Source organism: Oncorhynchus nerka, linkage group LG5 (genome assembly GCF_034236695.1).
Source record: "Oncorhynchus nerka isolate Pitt River linkage group LG5, Oner_Uvic_2.0, whole genome shotgun sequence".
Taxonomy (NCBI): Eukaryota; Metazoa; Chordata; class Actinopteri; order Salmoniformes; family Salmonidae; genus Oncorhynchus; species Oncorhynchus nerka.
Genome location: NC_088400.1, coordinates 44,956,069 through 44,976,506, shown reverse-complemented (window position 1 = coordinate 44,976,506; position 20,438 = coordinate 44,956,069). Strand labels below are relative to the sequence as shown.

The 20,438-nt window shown below is 42.0% G+C and overlaps 1 protein-coding gene across 1 annotated transcript in view; it reads left to right on the top strand.

Annotated features, from left to right (window-relative positions):
- The window catches only part of LOC115129551 (platelet-derived growth factor C-like), a 98,898-nt gene that overhangs the window by 30,008 nt on the left and 48,452 nt on the right, over positions 1-20,438 (top strand). Inside the window, exon 2 of the mRNA XM_029660006.2 lies at positions 14,732-14,927. Within this exon, the coding sequence (XP_029515866.1) occupies positions 14,732-14,927 (196 nt within the window). The remainder of the gene's footprint in view (positions 1-14,731; positions 14,928-20,438) is intronic.

Genomic DNA, 20,438 nt, shown 5'->3' with positions numbered 1-20,438 from the left:
ATGTGAAGTGTAAATTGATCACCTATGTTTGCCAGCTACAGTGCCATCAGAAACAATTCATACCCCTTCTTACAGCCTGAATTCAAAATGTATTACATTTTATATTTTTTCTCACCCATCTACACACAATACTCCATAATGAAAACATGTTTTTATAAATTGTTGCAAATTTATTGAACACAAAATACAGATATCTAATTTACACAAAGTATTCACACCCCTGAGTTAATACTTTGTAAAAGCACATTTGGCAGTGACTACAGCTGTGAGTCTTTCTCGGTAAGTCTAAGAGCCTTCCACATGTGACTTGTGCAATATTTGCCCATTATTCTTTTCAAGATTCTTCAAGCTCTTCAAATCAAATGTAACTTGGCCGCTCAGGAACATTCACTGTCTTCTTGGTAATCAACTCGTGTAGATTTGGTCTTGTGTTTTAGGTTATTGTCCTGCTGAAAGGTGAATTCATCATGTCTGGTGGAAAACAGACTGAACCAGATTTTGCCTGTGCTTAGCTCCATTCCGTTTTTTTGTATCCTGAAAAACTCCCTAATCATTAACGATTACAAGCATAACGATAACATAATGCAGCCACCACTTGAAAATATGGAGAGTGGTACTCAGTAATACAGTTGCTTGCGAAAGTATTCACTCCCCTTGGGATTTCTCCTATTTTGTTGCCTTAAAATATTTTTGTTAGGGGGGGGGGGGTGTAATCATTTGATTTACACAACATGCCTACCACTTTGAAGATGATGAAATATTTTTGGTGAAAAAAACAAGAAATAAGACAAACAGAACTTGAACGTGCATTACTATTCACCCCGCCTCCCAAAGTCAATACTTTGTAGAGCCACCTTTTGCAGCAATTACAGCTGCATGTATCTTGGGGTATGTATCTATAAGCTTGGCACATCTAGCCACTGGGATTTTTGCATATTCTTCAAAGCAAAGCTGCTCCAAATCCAAGTAGGATGGGTTCTGCTGGTGTACAGCAATCTTTAAGTCATACCACAGATTCTCAATTGGATTGAGGCCTGGGCTTTGACTAGGCCATTCCAAGACTTAAATGTTTACCCTTAAACCACTCAAGTGTTGCTTTAGCAATACGCTTAGGGTCATTGTCCTGCAAGAGGGTGACCCACTGTCCCGGTCTCAAATCACTGGAAGACTGAAACAGGTTTCCCTCAAGAATTTCCCTGTATTTAGCGCCATCCATCGATCCTTCAATTCTGACTAGTTTCCCAGTCAATGCTGATGGGGAAACTGTGGGGATGGTGTTCTCGGGATGATGAGACGTGTTGGGTTTGTGCCAGACAGCGTTATTCTTGATGGCCAAAAAGCTCAATTTTAGTCTCATCTGACCAGAGTACCTTCTTCCATATGTTTGGGGACTCTCCCACATGCATTTTGGTGAACATCAAACTTGTTTGCTTATTTTCTTTTCTTGAAGCAATGGCTTTTTTCTGGTCACTCTTCCATAAAGCCCAGCTCTGTGTAGTGTATGGCTTAAAGTGGTCCTATGGACAGATACTCCAATCTCCTTCAGAGTTATCTTTGGTCTCTTTATTGCCTGTCTGGTTAATGCCCTCCTTGCCTGGTCAGTGAGTTTTGGTGGGCGGCCCTCTCTTGGCTGGTTTGTTGAGGTGCCATATTCTTTCAATTTAATGGTGCTTCGTGGGATGTTCAAAGTTTTTTATATTTTGTTTTATAACCCAACCCTGATCTGTACTTCTCCAACTTTGACCCTGAACTGTTTAGAAAGCTCCTTGGTCTTCGTGGTGCCCCTTGCTTAGTGGTGTTGCAGACTCTGGGGCCTTTCAGAACAGGTGTATATATACTGAGATTATGTGATAGATCATGTGACAATTAGATTGCACACAGGTGGCTTTATTTAACGAATGTGACATCTGAAGGGTAATTGGTTGCACCGGATCTTATTTAGGGGCTTCATAGCAAAGTGGGTGAATACATATGCACGCACCACTTTCCAGTTTTGGATTTATTTTAAACAAGTATTTTTTTTTCATTTCACTTCACCAGTTTGGACTATTTTGTGTATGTCCATCCATTACATAAAATCCATTACAGGTTGTAATGCAACAAAATAGGAAAAATGCCAAGGGGGATGAATACTTTTGCAAGGCACTGTATGTTGTATTGGATTTGCCCCAAACACAACCCTTTTGTATTCAGGAGAAAAAGTTAATTGCTAAGCCAAATGTGTTGTAAGATTACTTTAGTGCCTTGTTGCAAACAAGATGCATGTTTTAGAATATTTTTATTCTGTACAGGCTTTCTTTTCAGGCTTTCTTTACTTTTCACTCTGTCAATGAAGTTAGTATTGTGGCGTTTTAATTGACTGTCAATGAAGTTAGTATTGTGGCGTTTTAATTGACTGAACTTTTATGTCTAAAACTAATGTACTGTCATTTCTCTTTGCTTATTTGAGCTGTTCTTGCCATAATATGGACTTTGTCTTTTACCAAATAGGGCTATCTTCTGTATACCACCGCTACCTTGTCACAACACAACTGATTGGATCAAATGCATTAAAGGAAAGAAATTCCACAAATTAACTTTTAACAAGGCACACCTGTTAATTGAAATGCATTCCACGTGACTATCACATGAAGCTGGTTGAGAGAATGCCAAGAGTTTGTATAGCTGTCAAGTTAAAGGGTGGTTACTTTGAAGAATCTCATTTGTATATATATATATATATATATTTTATTTAAAAATGGGTTACTACATGATTCCGTATGTGCTATTTCATAGTTAATGTCTTCACTATTATTCTACAATGTAGAAAATAAAGAAAAACTCTTGAATGAGTAGGTGAGTCCAAACCTTTTGAGTGGTACTGTACAAACAATGTCCATACTGCTTCCTTTCTCCAGAAAGGTTTTCTTCCTGGAAAGGAGAGGAGGACCAAAACGCAGCGTGGTTATGGTTGAACATCTTTAATAACGTGAAGAATATACATATACAAAATAAGAAACCGTGGAAAAACCAAAACAGTCCTAACTGGTGCAAAACACAGAGACAGGAAACAATCACCCACAAAATACCCAAAGAATATGGCTGCCTAAATATGGTTCCCAATCAGAGACAACAATAAACACCTGCCTCTGATTGAGAACCACTCTAGGCAACCATAGACTTACCTAGAATACTACACTGAACACAACCCCATCAATCTACAGAACCCCTAGACAAGACAAACACATAATCACCCATGTCACACCCTGGCCTAACCATAATAATAAAGAAAACACCGAATACTAAGCCCAGGGCGTGACACCAGACAGCTGAACTCTGGGTTGTGGGAGCCTGGCGGGGCGGCCATTAATTAGAAGTACAGGGGAACCCTCTTAAAGAAGCAGCTCTATATCTTAGAGACTAAAGTAAAGCCATAACATTTGTTTTTTAATTGCCCAGATTAAAATGTTCTTTGGTGCTTGTCTCTCCTTTCCTGGCTAGGATTAATCATTCAATTTGCCGCTGATGGAGATCACTTTAGACCGTTTGAAAAGCTTTATCCAGATTCGCTTGCATAGCTCCAAGCTTATTAAAGGGTTGGTCAGAAGTTTTTTTTGTTGTTGATTTACCTAAATTTACCAAAAATGAACTTCCCAACTTTGCAATATCTGCCTACCGTAGGTGGCTTTTGCTTAATGGCTGCAATGCTACCTGTTTTCAAGGGCATGGCAATGAAATAAGTGTGGTCTTTGGTGAGAAGTCATAAGTAGAGCTTTTTATTTATAAACTATTCTTACAAGTAATGGATTCTGTGGGAGGAAGATGTGTGAAGTTGAGGCTCTCTATGGAGTGTGAATGTGGGTAATGTGGGTAAGTTGTGCACTTTCTGTGTTCAAGGATGTTGAAAGGTCGACCCACCTCTCTTAAAAATGTACTTTCCACTTTATCAAGACCTCCACTGTGGACTATTTCAAGATGGAGTTTTCTGTTTTTGGGCCTAGAGAGCTTCTATGTAAAAAAAAAAGTGGGTCTACGATCACCCGTCTGTCTCCAGTCTCCAACTCCATCCAACAACCTGGATCTCTAATCAGCCTTTAGCAGTATGTGGATCTTGAGAGGCAAGCTGTGTGCCAATATGGCCCGCCCAGATAAAACTGTAATTTACTCCAAATATCCAGCTGCCCATTTCAGACTACAAAGGGGCCCGGAGCAGCCTCTGCCATAAGATCTTACAGCTGTGGAGGGAACTTTAAAAAATATGTGGCCTGTCTGTAAACCGGCTGGTGCTGAGCCAGACAGAGGGTTAGACTTATCTCCCTGCATTTTGTAAGGCACGTCTCGAACCTCCCATTCACAGGATTTGTAATAGGTAAGAAGGAGAAACAATAATTATCTTTTGATATTTACCCATAGCTAATGCTGAAATTAAGGCAAATCTGACCACCCGCAACAATGGCAGTTTGTTTTGGCATTTGGATGTCCTGATCTACCTTTTTGGATAGCTAGACTGCCTTTTGATTTAGCTAACAATATATAGATATCAGCTTTGACAGTGTCCCAAAAAATATGTTTGAATGTGAGGACTGGTTACATTTCACAAGATGCCACTGTCACTCCCAGCAGGAGTCTTTTACATTATTATCCATATCGAACAACTTAACACTCTCAATGATTTAGCGTAATTGTTATTCATTATGTGAGACTTAATAAATGCAAACAAAAATAAGTCAGTCCAAAAAAATCTGTCCATCACAGAGAAGCTCATGCTTGAAGCAAGCAGGGAGAGAGGACAGTAGTACAGTTGTTCCCAAACTTTGGGTCAGAGACCCAGGTGGGGTCCCCTAAAATTTAAATGGAGTCCTCTGAGAATCTTTAATCTTGTCAAACATTAATAACTGGTTTCTCTTGAAATGGGTATAGAATACAACATTTTAGACTAAACTAAGGGCCTTTTTACACTGTTATAATTCACTTTTATGTTATTATATGTTGGTACAGCCTGTGGGACCTAAGGGTTTGTGAAATATAAAGACAATTTCATATTATTAGCATGTACACTGAGCAAAAATATAAATGCAGCAATTTCAAAGATTTTACAGAGTTACAGTTCATATAAGGGAATAAGTCAACATCAGTGCTGACTTATCACTCCTGTATGTAGTTAATTAGTAGTGAAACACGTATTATTGAGTAGAATTCAGTGATGAATAGTAGGTTAGTTGGGTTTTTTCATGAGTTTGTCGCTGCCATCTGGTCGCAACTAGAAACAACAATTGATGGCCCGTGAAAATATTAGTGCTTGAAAAAGTACTTGAAAGTCCTTGAATTTGACTTGCCACTGTTTGTACGAACCCTGATATTCTGTGGTTCATCAGACAACATTGAGAAGTGTACCACAATCAGTCCACATGATAAGTGCATCAACGACGTCGTCCCCACAGTGACCGTATGTACATATCCCAACCAGAAACCATGGATTATAGGCAACATATGCACTGAGCTAAAGGCTATGCTTCTATGCTTGCTTCAAGGCAAGCAACACCGAACCATACATGAGCGCGCCAGCTGTTCAAGATGACTGTGTGATCTTGTTCTCTGTAGCTGACGTGAGTAAGACCTTAACGTTCACAAGACGGATTACCAGGATGCGTACTCCGAACATCCGCTGATCACGTGGCAAGTGACTTCACTGAAATTTTTAACCTCTCCCTGACCCAGTCTGTAATACCTACATGTTTCAAGCAGACCACCATAGTCCCTGTGCCCAGGAACGCCAAGATATCCTGTCTAAATGACTATCGCCCCGTGGCACTCAAAGCTTTCCATGGCTACATATGTGAAAGGCTGGTCATGGCTCACATTAACACCATCACAGACACCCTGGATGCACTTCAATTCACATACCGCCCCAACAGATCCACAGATGACACAATCTCTATTGCACTCCACACTACCCTCTCCCACCTGGACAAGAGGAACACCTACGTGAGAATGCTGTTCCTTGACTATAGCGCAGTGTTAAACACCATAAAGCCCTCCAAGCTCAACACTAAGCTCAGGACCCTGGGACTGAACACCTCTGCAACTGGATCCTGGACTTCCTGATGGGAAGCCCCCAGGTGGTGATAGTAGGGAACAACACAACCGCCACGGTGACCCTCCAACATGGATGGCTCTCAGGGGTGCGTGCTTAGTCCCTTCCTGTACTCCCTGTTCACCCACGACTGCGTGGCCTCGCGCAACTCCCAACAACATCTTAGTTTGCTGACAACATGACGGTGGTTGGCCTGCTCACCAACGACGATGTGTCAGCCTATAGGGAGGAGGTCACTGACACTGCCAGGACAACAACCTCTCCCTCAACGTCAACAAGAGAAAGGAGCTGATCGTGGACTATAGGAAACGGAGGGTCATGCATGCCCCCATCCAATTCAAGGGGGCTGTTGTGGAGTGGATTGAGAGCTTCAAGTTCCTCTGTGTCCACATAACTAAGGAATTATCATGGTCCACACACACCAACGCAGTCGTGAAAAAGGCATTTCCATGCCTCATCCCCCTCAGGAGGCTGAAAAGATCCGGCATGGGCCCTCAGGCTATATACAGTAGCGGGTCTACTTTATATAGACTACTGTCTTTTTACATTTATTTCTTTACTTACCTATTGTTCGCCTAATACCTTTGCACTATTGGTTAGAGCCTGTAAGTAAGCATTTCACTGTAAGTATTGTATTTGGCGTAAGTGACAAACTTTGATTTGATCCTCAAAAAGTTAGAGCTGCACCATTGAGAGCATCTTTACTGGCTGCATCACCAGTTGGTATGGCAACTGCTTAGCATCAGACCACAAGGCGCTACAGAATTTAGTGCATACGTCCCAGTACATCACTGGGACAAAGCTCCCTGCCATCCAAGACCTCTATATCACTCAATGTCAGAGGAAGGCCCTAAAAATAGTCTGACTCCAGTCACCTAAGTCGTAGACTGTTTTCTCTGCTACCACATGGCAAGTGGTACCGATGCACCAAGTCTGGAACCAACAGGACCCTGAACAGCTTCTACCCCTCCCCCCAAGCCATAAGACTGCTAAATAGTTAGTTTGGGTAGGTAATGGTTAACTATTTAACTACCTGCAAGGACCCTTTTTACACTAACCCATTTGAATGATCACATGTGCTGCTGCTACTGTTTAATCTATCCTGCTGCATAGTCACTTTATCCATACATATATGTACATATCTACCTCAATTACCTCGTACCCCTGCACATCGATTTGGTACTGGTACCCCATGTGTATAGCCAAGTTATCGTTACTCATTATGTATTTATTCCTTGTTATTATTTTTCTATGTCTTTTTTTTCTCTACATTGTTGGGAAGGGCCTATAAGTAAACATTTCACTGTTAATCTACACTTGTTTATCAAATTTGATTCGATAGCGTCCGCAGATGTCTTGCCATGATTCAGCAGGACCTGCTAACAGATGGCCACTCCTGGGGTCCCATGTTTTGACACAGAGGGCCTAAGGGGAAGTACATCCCCCTCACGTGGCCAGGGTGCTTACTTTACTGGTCGAGGCCAGTGTTTCCCTAACCCTGGTCCTCGAGTACCCCCAACAGTACACCTTTTTATTGAAACCCTGGGCAAGCACACCCGATTCAACTTGTCAAACCCTTAATGAGTTGAACGAGTTGTTTGTCAAGGGCTACAATGAAGCTGTGTGCTGTTGGGGGTACTCAAGGACCAGGGTTGGGGAACACTGGACTAGGGTGCCTTACTGTACTATAAGCCGTAAGGCTTCTAATTGTGAATCTCTTGTGACTGGACCAAAGGCCTTTTTGAAAGAAAAAAAACCCAGCTGTGTCCTGGCTTGCGGGTCTTCTGCTGAGTGATGGATCTTCCAGACAGACAATTAACATTCAAATCCCACTATTTACATTTAGCTTCATATTCTCTTAAAGGCCCTTGCTCTCTCTCTCTCTCTCTCTCTCTCTCTCTCTCTCTCTCTCTCTCTATTTCTCTCTCTCTATCTCTCTCTTCCTCCTCCCTTCCTCTTTCCATCTATCCAAGTAAAGGAAATCAAATGTCAAAACAAACTGTACATTTTTTTTTGTGAAACCTACAGGTGCATATAACTTCATCTACAGCTGAAGTTACTTATCACTGTTGAAGATTTACCGACCTGTGAGTCTACTGTCTTCATGAGGCGAAAAGTCAATAGTCTTAGGAGGTTTCCGGTATTTGTCTGCTCTGGTATGTCTGTCAGTAACGAACAGAGATAAGCCTTGGCCACATGGTGTCAAAGGGTTGTGTCATGCTGTCAATCAAATCTCAATGATTTTTTTACCTTTTGATTTTGTCTTTGAAACTAGCCATAGTGGTTTTCATATGTTGTCAGGAGATAAAATGTTGCGAGTTGAAGGTTTGTCAAAAGTTTAGAAGACGCAGTTAGTAGAATGAGGAAGCCTTTTGTGGACTTAAACCAACAGAAATGCACTCAATTACTACAAACACACACTTGGACTACAAACCGGTATTTACAGTATAGGCCTAGGCACACACAGTGTCTAGGCGTATACAGTGCCATGACTCAGCCAGGCTTCTGTGCTCTGGCATCCCTGACTCAGCAGCCGCCACAGTAGCATCAGTGACCTCTGCAATTCAAGTGTCACGCTTTATGTTTAGTCTCATACAGAGGCATATTGCCAGTCAGATTGAATCATTACAGATGGCAGCGGTCCCATGCAGGCTAACTTTTATTTTATTTTGTAAAAAAAATTGTGGTATGAAAAATCCCATGGTGTATTTTTGTCTGACCAACTGTAAATCTGAAAGCGATAAATAGCCCAAAGCTGCCCTGGAATAGCTGCCCTGGAATTTTTAAGCAACAGATGTGTGAGCCATTGCTTTGGCCTGAAAGCAGCGAGGGGAAAAACAAGAATTAATTGTTGGGTATTATTTCATCACCTGTGCAAAGCGGCTTGGACCCTGTAGGGATTCATAGTGACTTTTGATTAGCAGGTAACTCGGCTCAAATTAAAAACAATTTTGATTTAGTACCCTAATGGTTCTCGTGTCGTTTTATAGGAAGGGAAATTGCTGTCACGACCGCTTTCGGCTTGACGTCGGAAACCGAGGCAAGACAGTCGAGGGCGCAGGTGTCACGGTGTTGTCTGATTATTGCTGTTCCGTGTGAAAATACTGTTACGTGTCCACTTAACAAGCGTAACCTCATGTTAATGCAATCCATAGCAATTGGATACAATTAACCTTTGACCATTGCCAACTGAAATTGAGAATGATCAATGTAACCTCTGTGAGAACCTTGCCTTAAACTCTGAGCGGAATGCTTACCATTTTGTCCGAGTTGAAGTGTGTTGTGGTCTGACATGAATAGTGCTGGTCTATTAGGGGAGAAAAAGTTATGTCTGACAAATATTACAACATGTCTGTTGAGAAAAGCTCATTGCTACAGGCTTTCTAGAATGTGTCAGTCATGATATAATAATGAAAACATGAGAATTTAGTAATGTTACAGCAAAGCCAGATTAGTTTTTTTCTTATTTTTCAAATCTCACTTTCCCATTGTGATAGGACACATACACCAAGTCCAGTGGGTGCCTTTTTACATTGGGTGAGTGGGTGTGCATGCTCTTGAGTGTGATTGTGCATGTGAATGCAGAGTGCAACTACCTACTTAAGTGTTGTGGACTGTGACTGTAGGTAATTGCACATTAGTGTGGGTGTCCCTTCATGTCCCCCAGTGTGTGCGTTCATGTGAGCACTTACTCACTGTCCTCTGTTTTGGCAATCGAAAAGTTAATGTTTTTAATAGTGTTAGCATAGGCCCAAATGGTTTACCAAGTAATGTGTCAACAAAGTACAATGGTAGCACTGTGTGTGTGTGTGTGTGTATACAGTTGAAGTCGGAAGTTTACATACACCTTAGCCAAAAACATTTAAACTCAGTTTTTCCACAATTCCTGACATTTAATCATAGTCTAAATCCCCTGTTTTAGGTCAGTTGGGCTCACCACTTTATTTCAATAATGTGAAATGTCAGAATAATAGTAGAGAGAATGACCTATTTCAGCTTTTATTTCTTTTATCACATTCCCAGTGGGTCAGAAGTTTATATTCACTCAATTTAGTATTTGGTAGTACTGCCTTTAAATTGTTTAACTTTGGTCAAAAGCGTCCCACAATAAGTTGGGTGACTTTTGGCCCATTCCCCTTGACAGAGCTGGTGTAACAGAGTCAGGTTTGTAGGATTCCTTGCTCGCACACGCTTTTCCACTTCTGCCCACAAATGTTCAATAGGCTTGAGGTCAGGGCATTGTGATGGGCACTACAATACCTTGACTTTGTTGTCCTTAAGCCCTTTTGCCACAACTTTGGAAGTATGCTTGGGGCCATTGTCCATTTGGAAGACCCATTTGCGACCAAGCTTTAACTTCCTGACTGATGTCTTGAGATGTTGCTTCAATATATCCACGTCATTTTCCGTTCTCATGATGCCTTCTATTTTGTGAAGTGCACCAGTCCCTACTGCAGCAAAGCACTCCCACAACATGATGCTGCCATCCCCATTGCTTCACGGTTGGGATTGTGGTGTTCGGCTTGCAAGCCTCCCCCTTTTCCTCCAAACATAACGATGGTCATTATGGCCAAACAGTTCTATTTTTGTTTCGTCAGACCAGACCAGACATTTCTCCAAAAAGTATGATCTTTGTCCCCATGTGCAGTTGCAAACTGTAGTCTGGCTTTTTTATGGCGGTTTTGGAGCAGTGGCTTCTACTTTGCTGAGCGGCCTGAAAAAGCGTGTGCGAGCAAGGAGGCCTACAAACCTGACTCCGTTACACCAGCTCTGTCTGGCGGAATGGGCCAAAATTCACCCAGATTATTGTGGGAAGCTTGTGGAAGGCTACCCAGAACGTTTGACCCAATGTTAAAGGCAGTGCTCCCAAATACTAATTGAGTGTATGTAAACCTCTGACCCACTGGGAATGTGATGAAATAAATAAAAGCTGAAATAAATCATTTTTTCTACTACTATTTTGACATTTCACATTCTTAATATAAAGTGGTGATCCTAACTGACCTAAGACAGATCATTTTGACTAGGATTAAATGTCAGGAATTGTGAAAAACTGAGTTTAAATGTATTTGGCTAAGGTGTAAGTAAACTTCCGACTTCAACTGTGTGTATGTATATTTATGTATTTGTCCTATTTATTCAAACTCACTTACTCCCATAATCGTGGTTACACTTTCCTCGCAGAAAGTGGGCCAAGGAAAAGTCATGTTTGAGGTAATTCACTGCTGGGATTGGGCCTATTATGTGACATTGGTTAACCTGGGGAGAGAGGTCATTTGGAAGTCTGGGTTTCACGCAGAAATGGACAGACCTAGAGGAGTGTGTGTGTGTGTGTGTGTGTGTGTGCCACTAAAACAGTGGAGGTTGAATGTGGGTGTGTAATATAAAGATGGTGTGTGGCCTCATACTGTATTGTAGCTTTTTTTTCTCTTTTTTTTTAAAAGGTCTTGTTCAAGGGAATAGTTCTAATTCCTGTTTTAACACAGACATGACAGAAGATGTACGTATTTTCCCCATTTATTACAGTAAACCACACTGCGACTGTACCATCAGTGGGCTACCGGCAAACGCATCCGATGACATTTGCACCTGCAAATAGAACTTGATTTCTATGATATATCAGACTGTCGATTTAAGAAGTTCAACATGCAACATAATATCCCTTTTGGTTTTGTGGACAGAGTAGGATATCACTTTTTCTTTCCACGTGTCTAAAAACCTTTTAATCAGGGCATAACCTTTTCTCTCCTTCCCTCTCTCACTGACAGTAAGGCCAGATTGTCATTTAATAAAAAGGCATTCCATTCAGCATTTAGCTGATTTTCCCCAAGGAATTATGTTTGGGAATGGTTCCCAAATGCATGTGTCTATTTGTAATTGCAACAAGTATGTTTTTAAAGGAGGTTGGTTGTTCTCCACCTACTTTAAAACCATGTGTATCCTACTATTCTTAATGTGCCGCTTGTACTGTATATCTGAGGTCGTATTTTCACAATCATTATGTACTTTATGAGCCTCTGTTTCCCGCACTGTAATATGAAAAAGCCTTAACAGGATGGAAAGCCTTAACAGGATTAAAGAGCCTATCGGCTGGCTGGTTTTATAGCTGTTAGTGGTCCAGCCAACCAATGACTAGCAAGCGAGCAGTCAATCAAATGGGCCCAATGATGCCGTTACTTGCACCTCCAGATGAAATGAGCTATAAAACCTTTTTTTATTGACATCAAAGACATCAAAGACATCAAATGAAAGTTGGCTGAAGCAACAAGGATGATCTGTTTATCTCTGACTGAGAACATAAGGTGTTTTGTCTTCTGGAAGAGGTGTATCTGAGGTGTACAGCCATGAAATACTGCTTGAAGGGTAATAGGCTCTTTTGTCTGGAATGATATTGCACAAAATGTCCGTTTTCTATCTCCGGGGGAGTGAAAGAATAATTTTGCTGCAACAGCTTGCCTACCCAAACAAGGTGGCTTTTCTTTTTCCTTGCTGTGGTTGGTGTTGGAAGCCAAGTTTTTTTTTTTTTTTTTTTTTTTTTTTTACTTCTGTGAAAGAACCGACTTCATTGAGAAGTCTTGACATGCGACCGTTCCTTATAATTTGTGTCTTACGTAATTCTCTCCCTTTCCTAGCTGGCGTGCCACCAATTATTTATCTCATATTTGTGGTCGACAAGCACTGTATTTCGTGCCAGATGTACAACTTGTGTCACAGTGGATCAAATCGAGTTGGATCTTGGATCAGACACTTACGCACAATGTCTTTCTGTTGTCGACGACTCCCTTGGTCAGCAATGTTGTCCAGACAACGCAGTCAGCACTCGGGGAAAACTCCCTGCTATTGCGACCTGTAATAGTGATCTGGGGTCATCTGACCAACACTGGCAGAAACCACTGTGTTATAGATGTATAGTCTACCCTTCCTTGTTAAATCACACTAACATGGCAAAATTTGTGAGATGGTTCTGCACAGTCTCCCTTTGCCTGACTCTTGATTAGAGAATGGAAATGCAATCCTGCGCAATTAAAATCCAATTGTTCATCTGGAAAAGCTTACTTTCCTCTTATTCCTCAAAGCTGCCTGTTTTAAAGCCGATCTCCCTGATACATCTATATGTGACATCATAACGACACTGTTTCTTAGGAGATTGGTTCAACTCGCTATTATTGTCATGGTGGGTGGTCAGGTGGGAGACAGGCAGTGAATTTTGGGCCGGTAGGCTGGCAAACAGACAAATTATTGACAGTGTATTCTCCTTGAGGTGACAGGCCCTGATGGAGAGAGGGAGTGTAGAGGGGCAGCGTGAGGGGTGTGATTTAAGATCCCTTGGCTGCAGGTCCCGGGGGAAACCGGCCCGTTGTGGGTAGCTCGTTAAGTCATTCCAGGAGTTTATGGAGACAAGATGCTGAATCATAGTGTATTGTAGCTGTAATTTTTTTTTTAAAGGAACCGCTGACAGCGGTGAGAGATTTGTGCAAACGATAGTGTCAGAAAGGTGTTGGGGAAGCTTTGAGATGTTTTTTTTTCTCTGCTGTGGTTGTAAAAGTCACTCAAATACTTTGCCCCTATAGGGAAGGACACGTGCTTCTTGAGGCAACACTTGATCTTTTGTAAAACGGTAGTGTTCAGGCAATTATTTATTTCACAAAATAAATTAAGCTTAATAGATGTTGTGATGTTCAGTTGTTTAGGCAGGGGTAGTGGACTGATGCTTTACTATGCCAAATGGCAAACTGGAACAATTATTTTGGCCTACTCAAATACAGTATGATGGCCCCAATCATAAGTGTCCCTGCTTTAGTGTTTGCCCCTCTGACCATTCAATGTTTTAACAGTTTTTTTTCTTCCTTCGATTAACAAAAGTAGATTATTTGTCAGACAGAGACTATAGTGAGAATGACATTGCAAGCAGACCTTACATGTTTCATACTTGCACTCTTACCAGCAGAAACCAACTTCTTGTGAGTAAAAACTTAGTGTGTGGTGATTTGAGGATTATTGCATTGATCCACATCAACTCTCTGAAACGGTGCTGCGTTGACAGAACATAAAACCGTGTCCACATTTCAACACAGAGGTCTCATAACCATTTATTAAGTTATACTTTTATTACTCCACTGTATTACTTTTCAAATATTATCAGAGGCTCTGACGATCAATATTTAATGAAGATGCCATTTAGCTGGTAACTCATAGCCTCTGTCGAATAAATTATTCTTTATCAGTTCGGTGTTCGGATATTTAGCCTGGCAGAACAGTCTGCGCATTCTTCCTCTTTCCTCAGAGATATTTTTACTTACTTCTGTATCGTCATGACTTCTTTCTGTGTTTACATTGTATTATATTGGAGGTTGTGAGGCTTCCACCCCATTTGCATTTCCCAAAAATGGATATAAGGTTTATTGTTATAAGTATGGCATTTCATTATTCCAATACATTGCCATCCAAAACGTTTTTTTCTTCTTAGCCTTGTGCATCAGTAGGTTTCTACCATGTCCTGAAATGGCCAACATCTTTAAAAAACACAATTGCAATGCCAGCAGGGATGAAGTTGACCATTCCTATTCATCTTTACACAATCTTTCATCTTATCTCAAACAACTCTTCTACCAATGTAAATATAATATAAAAGTAACATTTCCCAAATATTTTTCCAAGGAGTCCAAGATTCCCAGCATGAGAAGATAATCCCCGTCACAGGAGAGGGAGTGATCCATAGTCCGGACTTCCCACTCACCTACCCCAGGAGTACCGTGTTGGTCTGGAGACTAGTGGCCTCCAATGACAACATGAGAATCCAGTTATCCTTCGACGAGAGGTTTGGCCTGGAAGACCCAGAGGATGGAATATGCAAGTAAGATCATAAGCAAAAACACATATGAAATGTGCATATAACATATTGTGAGTACAACTAAGATTTATATTACAAATGCAACATATAGACACCATAGCTACACTATATATAGAAAAGGATGTGGACACCCCTTCAAATGAGTGGTTTTGGCTATTTCGGCCACACCTGTTGCTGACAAGTCTATAAAATAGAGCACACAGCCATGTCATCTCCATAGACAAACATTGGCAGTAGAATGGCCTTACTGAAGAGCTCATTGACTTTCACCACCTTTCCAGCAAGTCAGTTCGTCAAATCTCTGCCCTGCTTGAGCTGCCTCGGTCAAATGTAAGTGCTGTTATTGTGAAGTAGAAACGATTGTTCTGCCCTCACAATATGTGTAAGTATAAAGCTTGGCAGACAGCTTATAACTCCCAATAAAGACCCCGGAGGCAGGAGCACCATTTTTTTATGTTTAGTGAGATGATTTTTGCAAAACTGTAAAGTACAGAATAAAGAAAATGTTATTAGAAAATTATTTGTACACATTCATACATAAATGCGTACACAAAGAATAGACTCCTGCATGAACCATCACGAGCTAACAATACAATAGGTCTAGATAGTCAACATGACATTGCAGAAAGGATGACAATTTACCTGACTGGAAAAGTGCCACAAAATTACTAAAACAGCAATACACATATTAAAATATAATTACAACTGTATCATCTTGTAACATAGAGATACCTAGGCACTCACATTAGCCAGATACACAACAATATAAAGTAAAGGAAGCTAAGTTGCATGTCAAAAAGATAGCTAACATGCTAACACCTAATGTATTCTCCTATGGTGATTAGTTAGCACACATTAGCTTAGCACCATTGCATCCCTAAAGCCTAGAATAAACTTTTAAAAATGTTAATCTTCTAGAAAGCACAGCTTGAATGAACAAAAGCATGTACTAATGACTCAAAAACCAAAGGTGCCTACTTAAAAACGTATCAAAGGCCTAGTAGGTAAGGAAGATTAAGCTTATCTGTATGTTTCTGTATGTTTCTGTTGGAATGAGCTCTGAACACGAAGTTTGCCACTAGATGACAGAGTAGCGCAATAGAGCACTATAATACTATGTATAGATAACTATATGTCTATCAGAACAGTTCTCACTTAGTTTAAATACACTGTAAAGTCCATGGAGAATAAGAACACCTCCTCCCAGCTGCACACTGCATTGAGGATAGGAAACTCTGTCACCACCGATAAGTCCACTGTAATTGAGAATTTCAATAAGCATTTTTCTACGGCTGGCCATGCTTTCCACCTGGCTACCCCTACCTCGGTCAACTGCACTGTACCCCCCCACAGCAACTCGCCCAAGCCTTCCGCATTTCTCCTTCTCCCAAATCCAGTCAGCTGATGTTCTGAAAGTGCTGCAAAATCTGGACCCCTACATATCAGCCGGGCAAAACAATCTGGACCCTTTCTTTCTAAAATTATCTGCTGAAATTATTGCAACCCCTATTAATAGCCTGTTCAACCTCTCTTTCATGTCGCCTGCGATTCCCAAAGATTGGAAAGCAGCTGCGGTCATCCCCCTCTTCAAAGGGGGGGACACTCTTGACCCCGACTTCTACAGACCTATATCTATCCCAAGTCAACAAACAGATTACCGACCATTTCGAATCCCATGCACCTTCTCCGCTATGCAATCTGGTTTCAGAGCTGGTCATGGGTGCACCTCAGCCACGATCAACGTCCTAAACGATATCTTAACCACCATTGATAAGAAGCAATACTGTGCAGCTGTATTCATTGACCTGGCCAAGGCTTTCGACTCTGTCAATCACCACATCCTCATCAGCAGACTCAATAGCCTTGGTTTCTCAAATGATTGCCTTGTCTGGTTCAACAACTACTTCTCTGATAGAGTTCAGTGTGTCAAATCGGAGGGCCTGTTGTCCGGGCCTCTGGCAGTCTCTATGGAGGTGCCGCAGGGTTAAATTCTCGGGCCGACTCTCTTCTCTGTATACATCAATGATGTCGCTCTTGCTGCTGGTGATTCTTTGATCCACCTCTGCGCAGACGACACCATTCTGTATACATCTGGCCCTTCTTTGGACACTGTGTTAACTAACCTCTTCAACTATTCAACTGCTCTTAAATGCAAGTAAAACTAAATGCATGCTCTTCAACCGATCGCTGCCCGCACCCGCCCAGCATCAGTACTCTGGATGGTTCAGACTTAGAATATGTGGAAAACTTCAAATACATAGGTGTCAGGTTAGACTGTGAACTCTCCTTCCAGACTCACATTAAACATCTCCAATCCAAAATTAAATCTAGAAACCTATTTCACAACAAAGCATCCTTCACTTGTGCTGCCAAACATTTCCTTGTAAAACTGAGCATCCTACCGATCCTCGACTTCGGCGATGTCATTTACAAAATAGCCTCAAACTCTAATCAACAAATTGAATGCAGTATATCACAGTGCCATCCGTTTTGTCACCAAAGCCCTATATACTACTCACCACTGCGACCTGTACGCTCTCGTTGGCTGGCCCTTGCTTCATACTCGTCGCCACTGGCTCCATTTAATCTACAAGTCTCTGCTAGGTAAAGCTCCGCCTTATCTCAGCTCATTGGTCACCACAGCAGCACCCACCCGTAGCATGCGCTCCAGCTGGTATATCTCACTGGTCACCCCCAAAGCCAATTCCTCCTTTGGTCATCTTTCCTTCCAGTTCTCTGCTGCCAATGACTGGAATGAACTGCAAAAATCTCTGAAGCTAGAGACTCATATAGCCCTCATTAGCTTTAAGCACCAGCTGTCAGAGCAGCTCACAGATCACTGCACATGTACATAGCCCATCTGTACATAGCCCATCGAAATACCTCATCCCCATACTGTATATTATTTATTTATCTTGCTCCTTTGCACCCCAGTATCTCTACTTGCACATTCATCTTCTGCACGTTCTACCATTCCAGTGTTTAATTGCTATATTGTAATTACTTACTGGCCTATTTATTGCCTTACCTCCCTTTTCCTACCTCATTTGCACATGTTGTATATAGACTTTTTCTATTGTATAATTGATTGTATGCTTGTTTATTCCACGTGAAACTCTGCGTTGTTGTATGTGTCGAACTGCTTTGCTTTTTCTAGGCCAGGTCGCAGTTGCAAATGAGAACTTGTTCTCAACTAAACCTACCTGGTTAAATAAAGGTGAAATAAAATTACTTTTATATCACTTTTGTGATGAGTAGGACGACTTCGGAGACAGGTCTGAAGTACACCTTAAGGGTACCCTGTTTCACGGCTTTGACTTCAACCTTTCAAACTTTTGCCACTGCTGGGTACAGTTTTGACGATGAGTCCAACAGGCCATTCGTTTCTGTGGATCTGAGTGTCCTTCAGTAAGATGACATCTCCAACTTGCCGGTTAGATTTGCCAACTTGCCTTTTTCTGGAGTGTCACCAGGTATTCTTGTCTCCAAAATGTGTCTGCGAGACTGTGAACTTGTTTCCATTGCTTGCTGTAGAGATCGTTGAGGTCGAAGTCGCCTGGGGGTGCTGTTGTTTTATTCTTCTGTGTCAGCAGCATTGCAGGTGTCAGGACTGCTGGCATCTCCAGATCTGTAGACACTGGAACTAAGGATTGAGCGTTCATGATGGCTATGACTTCAGCCATTAGTGTGGTGAGAACTGTGTGTTCCAACAGCATGTCATCCAAAATGCGATGAGCGACTCCCAACGTCCTCTCCCAAGCTCCTCCCATATGCGACACATGAGGAGCATAGAAGGTCCCTGTGCATCCTTGATCTTGAATGTAAGTACTCAGAGACCTGAGTGGAGTTGCTTCGCAGGTCCTCGGATAGAGAAGAATCTTCTCAAAGTGTTGTTGAAGCTGGTGGAAGACAGACTCAATCAACTTGATGTGGATCGCTCTTGTACTCATGCAGGAGAACATTAGCGCAGAGAGTAAACCGTAGGCTATTCTTCTTCTGGTCCGGTGAGAGGTGAAGTTCCAGGGTCCGAAGATATCCAGTCCAACATGAGTGAATGGTGAAGCTGAGGTAAGTATGTCTGCAGATTAGTCTGACATCTTTTGGTGTTCCAGTTTTCCTCTGAGTTTCCTGCAGGTTGCACACTTATAGACCATACTGGATACCAATGTTTTACTTCCAACGATCCACAATCCAGATGACTGGACTACGCCCTGGTGTGCAACTTGCTCATTGTAGTATCTTACCAACAGAGTGGCGATGTGGTGGTTCTTGGGGATGATGAGGGGGTGTTTCTCTTCCCACGTCATATCAACTGCTGTTGTGCGGCCTACAATTCCCATCAACCCGTCTTCATCAATGATGGAGTTCAGATGACCACTTTTTTTCATTTTTTTTCTTTCTTGGTGACCTCTTGTGAGTTGCCTGATTTTGTTTTCTTTGAAGACTTCTTGCTGTACGCATCTGATGGTGGTTTTGGCTGGTGCAAGATGGTTGCTGTTGCACTTGTCACTGTTATTAGCCCTAGAGAAGGATTTGGCCAGGTGTATGAGCTTTGCTGTTGCTTGGGTGAGCGACTTCCAGCTGGAGAATCGTTCAATCCTGTGTGAGCCAAGCTGGCATCCAATAGTTTTGGTAGTGAAGGTTGTGACTTGCGGCCGGAACTCTGTATCGGTATCTGGTCTGACAAGGTCAAAGATCTTTGACTGAGTAGTCTTTTCTGTCTCTGTTCTTGTCAGGAAGGCTGGACCTGAATACCAGTTGGTGTGCTTGTAGGCAGCTGTTGGCACAGGCCTAGTTTCATGCAGGATTGTCAATTCTGATGTAATGCCACTGGTCTGGGTGTGTGGACTTCCTGATACTTCCTGATACGTGTAACTCTGACACGTAGAATCTTCTGGGTGTGTTGTGAATATATCTTAGCACAATCTTGCTATCTGTGTAGTACTTCACTGCATGAATCTCAAAGTCCATTTCGTTGTTGATCATGTGTGCCATCTCAACTGCTTAAGACTGCGGCACAAAGCTCTAGGTGTAGAACAGTGTGAGCAGGTCATGCGAGTTTGGACTTTCCCATGATGAACCTAACGTGACTTTGTCCCTTGATGTCAACCATTGAGTTGTGCTCCAGTTGATTTGGCCATCGTGTATGCATCTGAGAAAACACAGTTCTCTCTGCTGTGGGAAAGACAAGGAGAAAGGTACATGTGGCCTTTGATGGTGAGCTGTTCGTGTTCCATCAATGAGTCTTTCCACAGCTTCCACAGCCTTGCATGTTCAGTATAGAAATCTCTCCATTAGAGCCTTGCCTTGCATCGTTATAGGTGCTACAAACCTTAAGGGGTTGTACAGGCTGTTGACCGTGGACAGGACAGGACACCTCTTCTTGTGAATGGCTACTCTTCTCGGGATACTTGTCCTTGTTGGTGACACCAGGGTGAACGTAAAGGTAGGGGATCTACCCAGCTGTTCAACTCGTCCATGAAGACTTCCCATGATTTCGGGGGAAGATGTGAT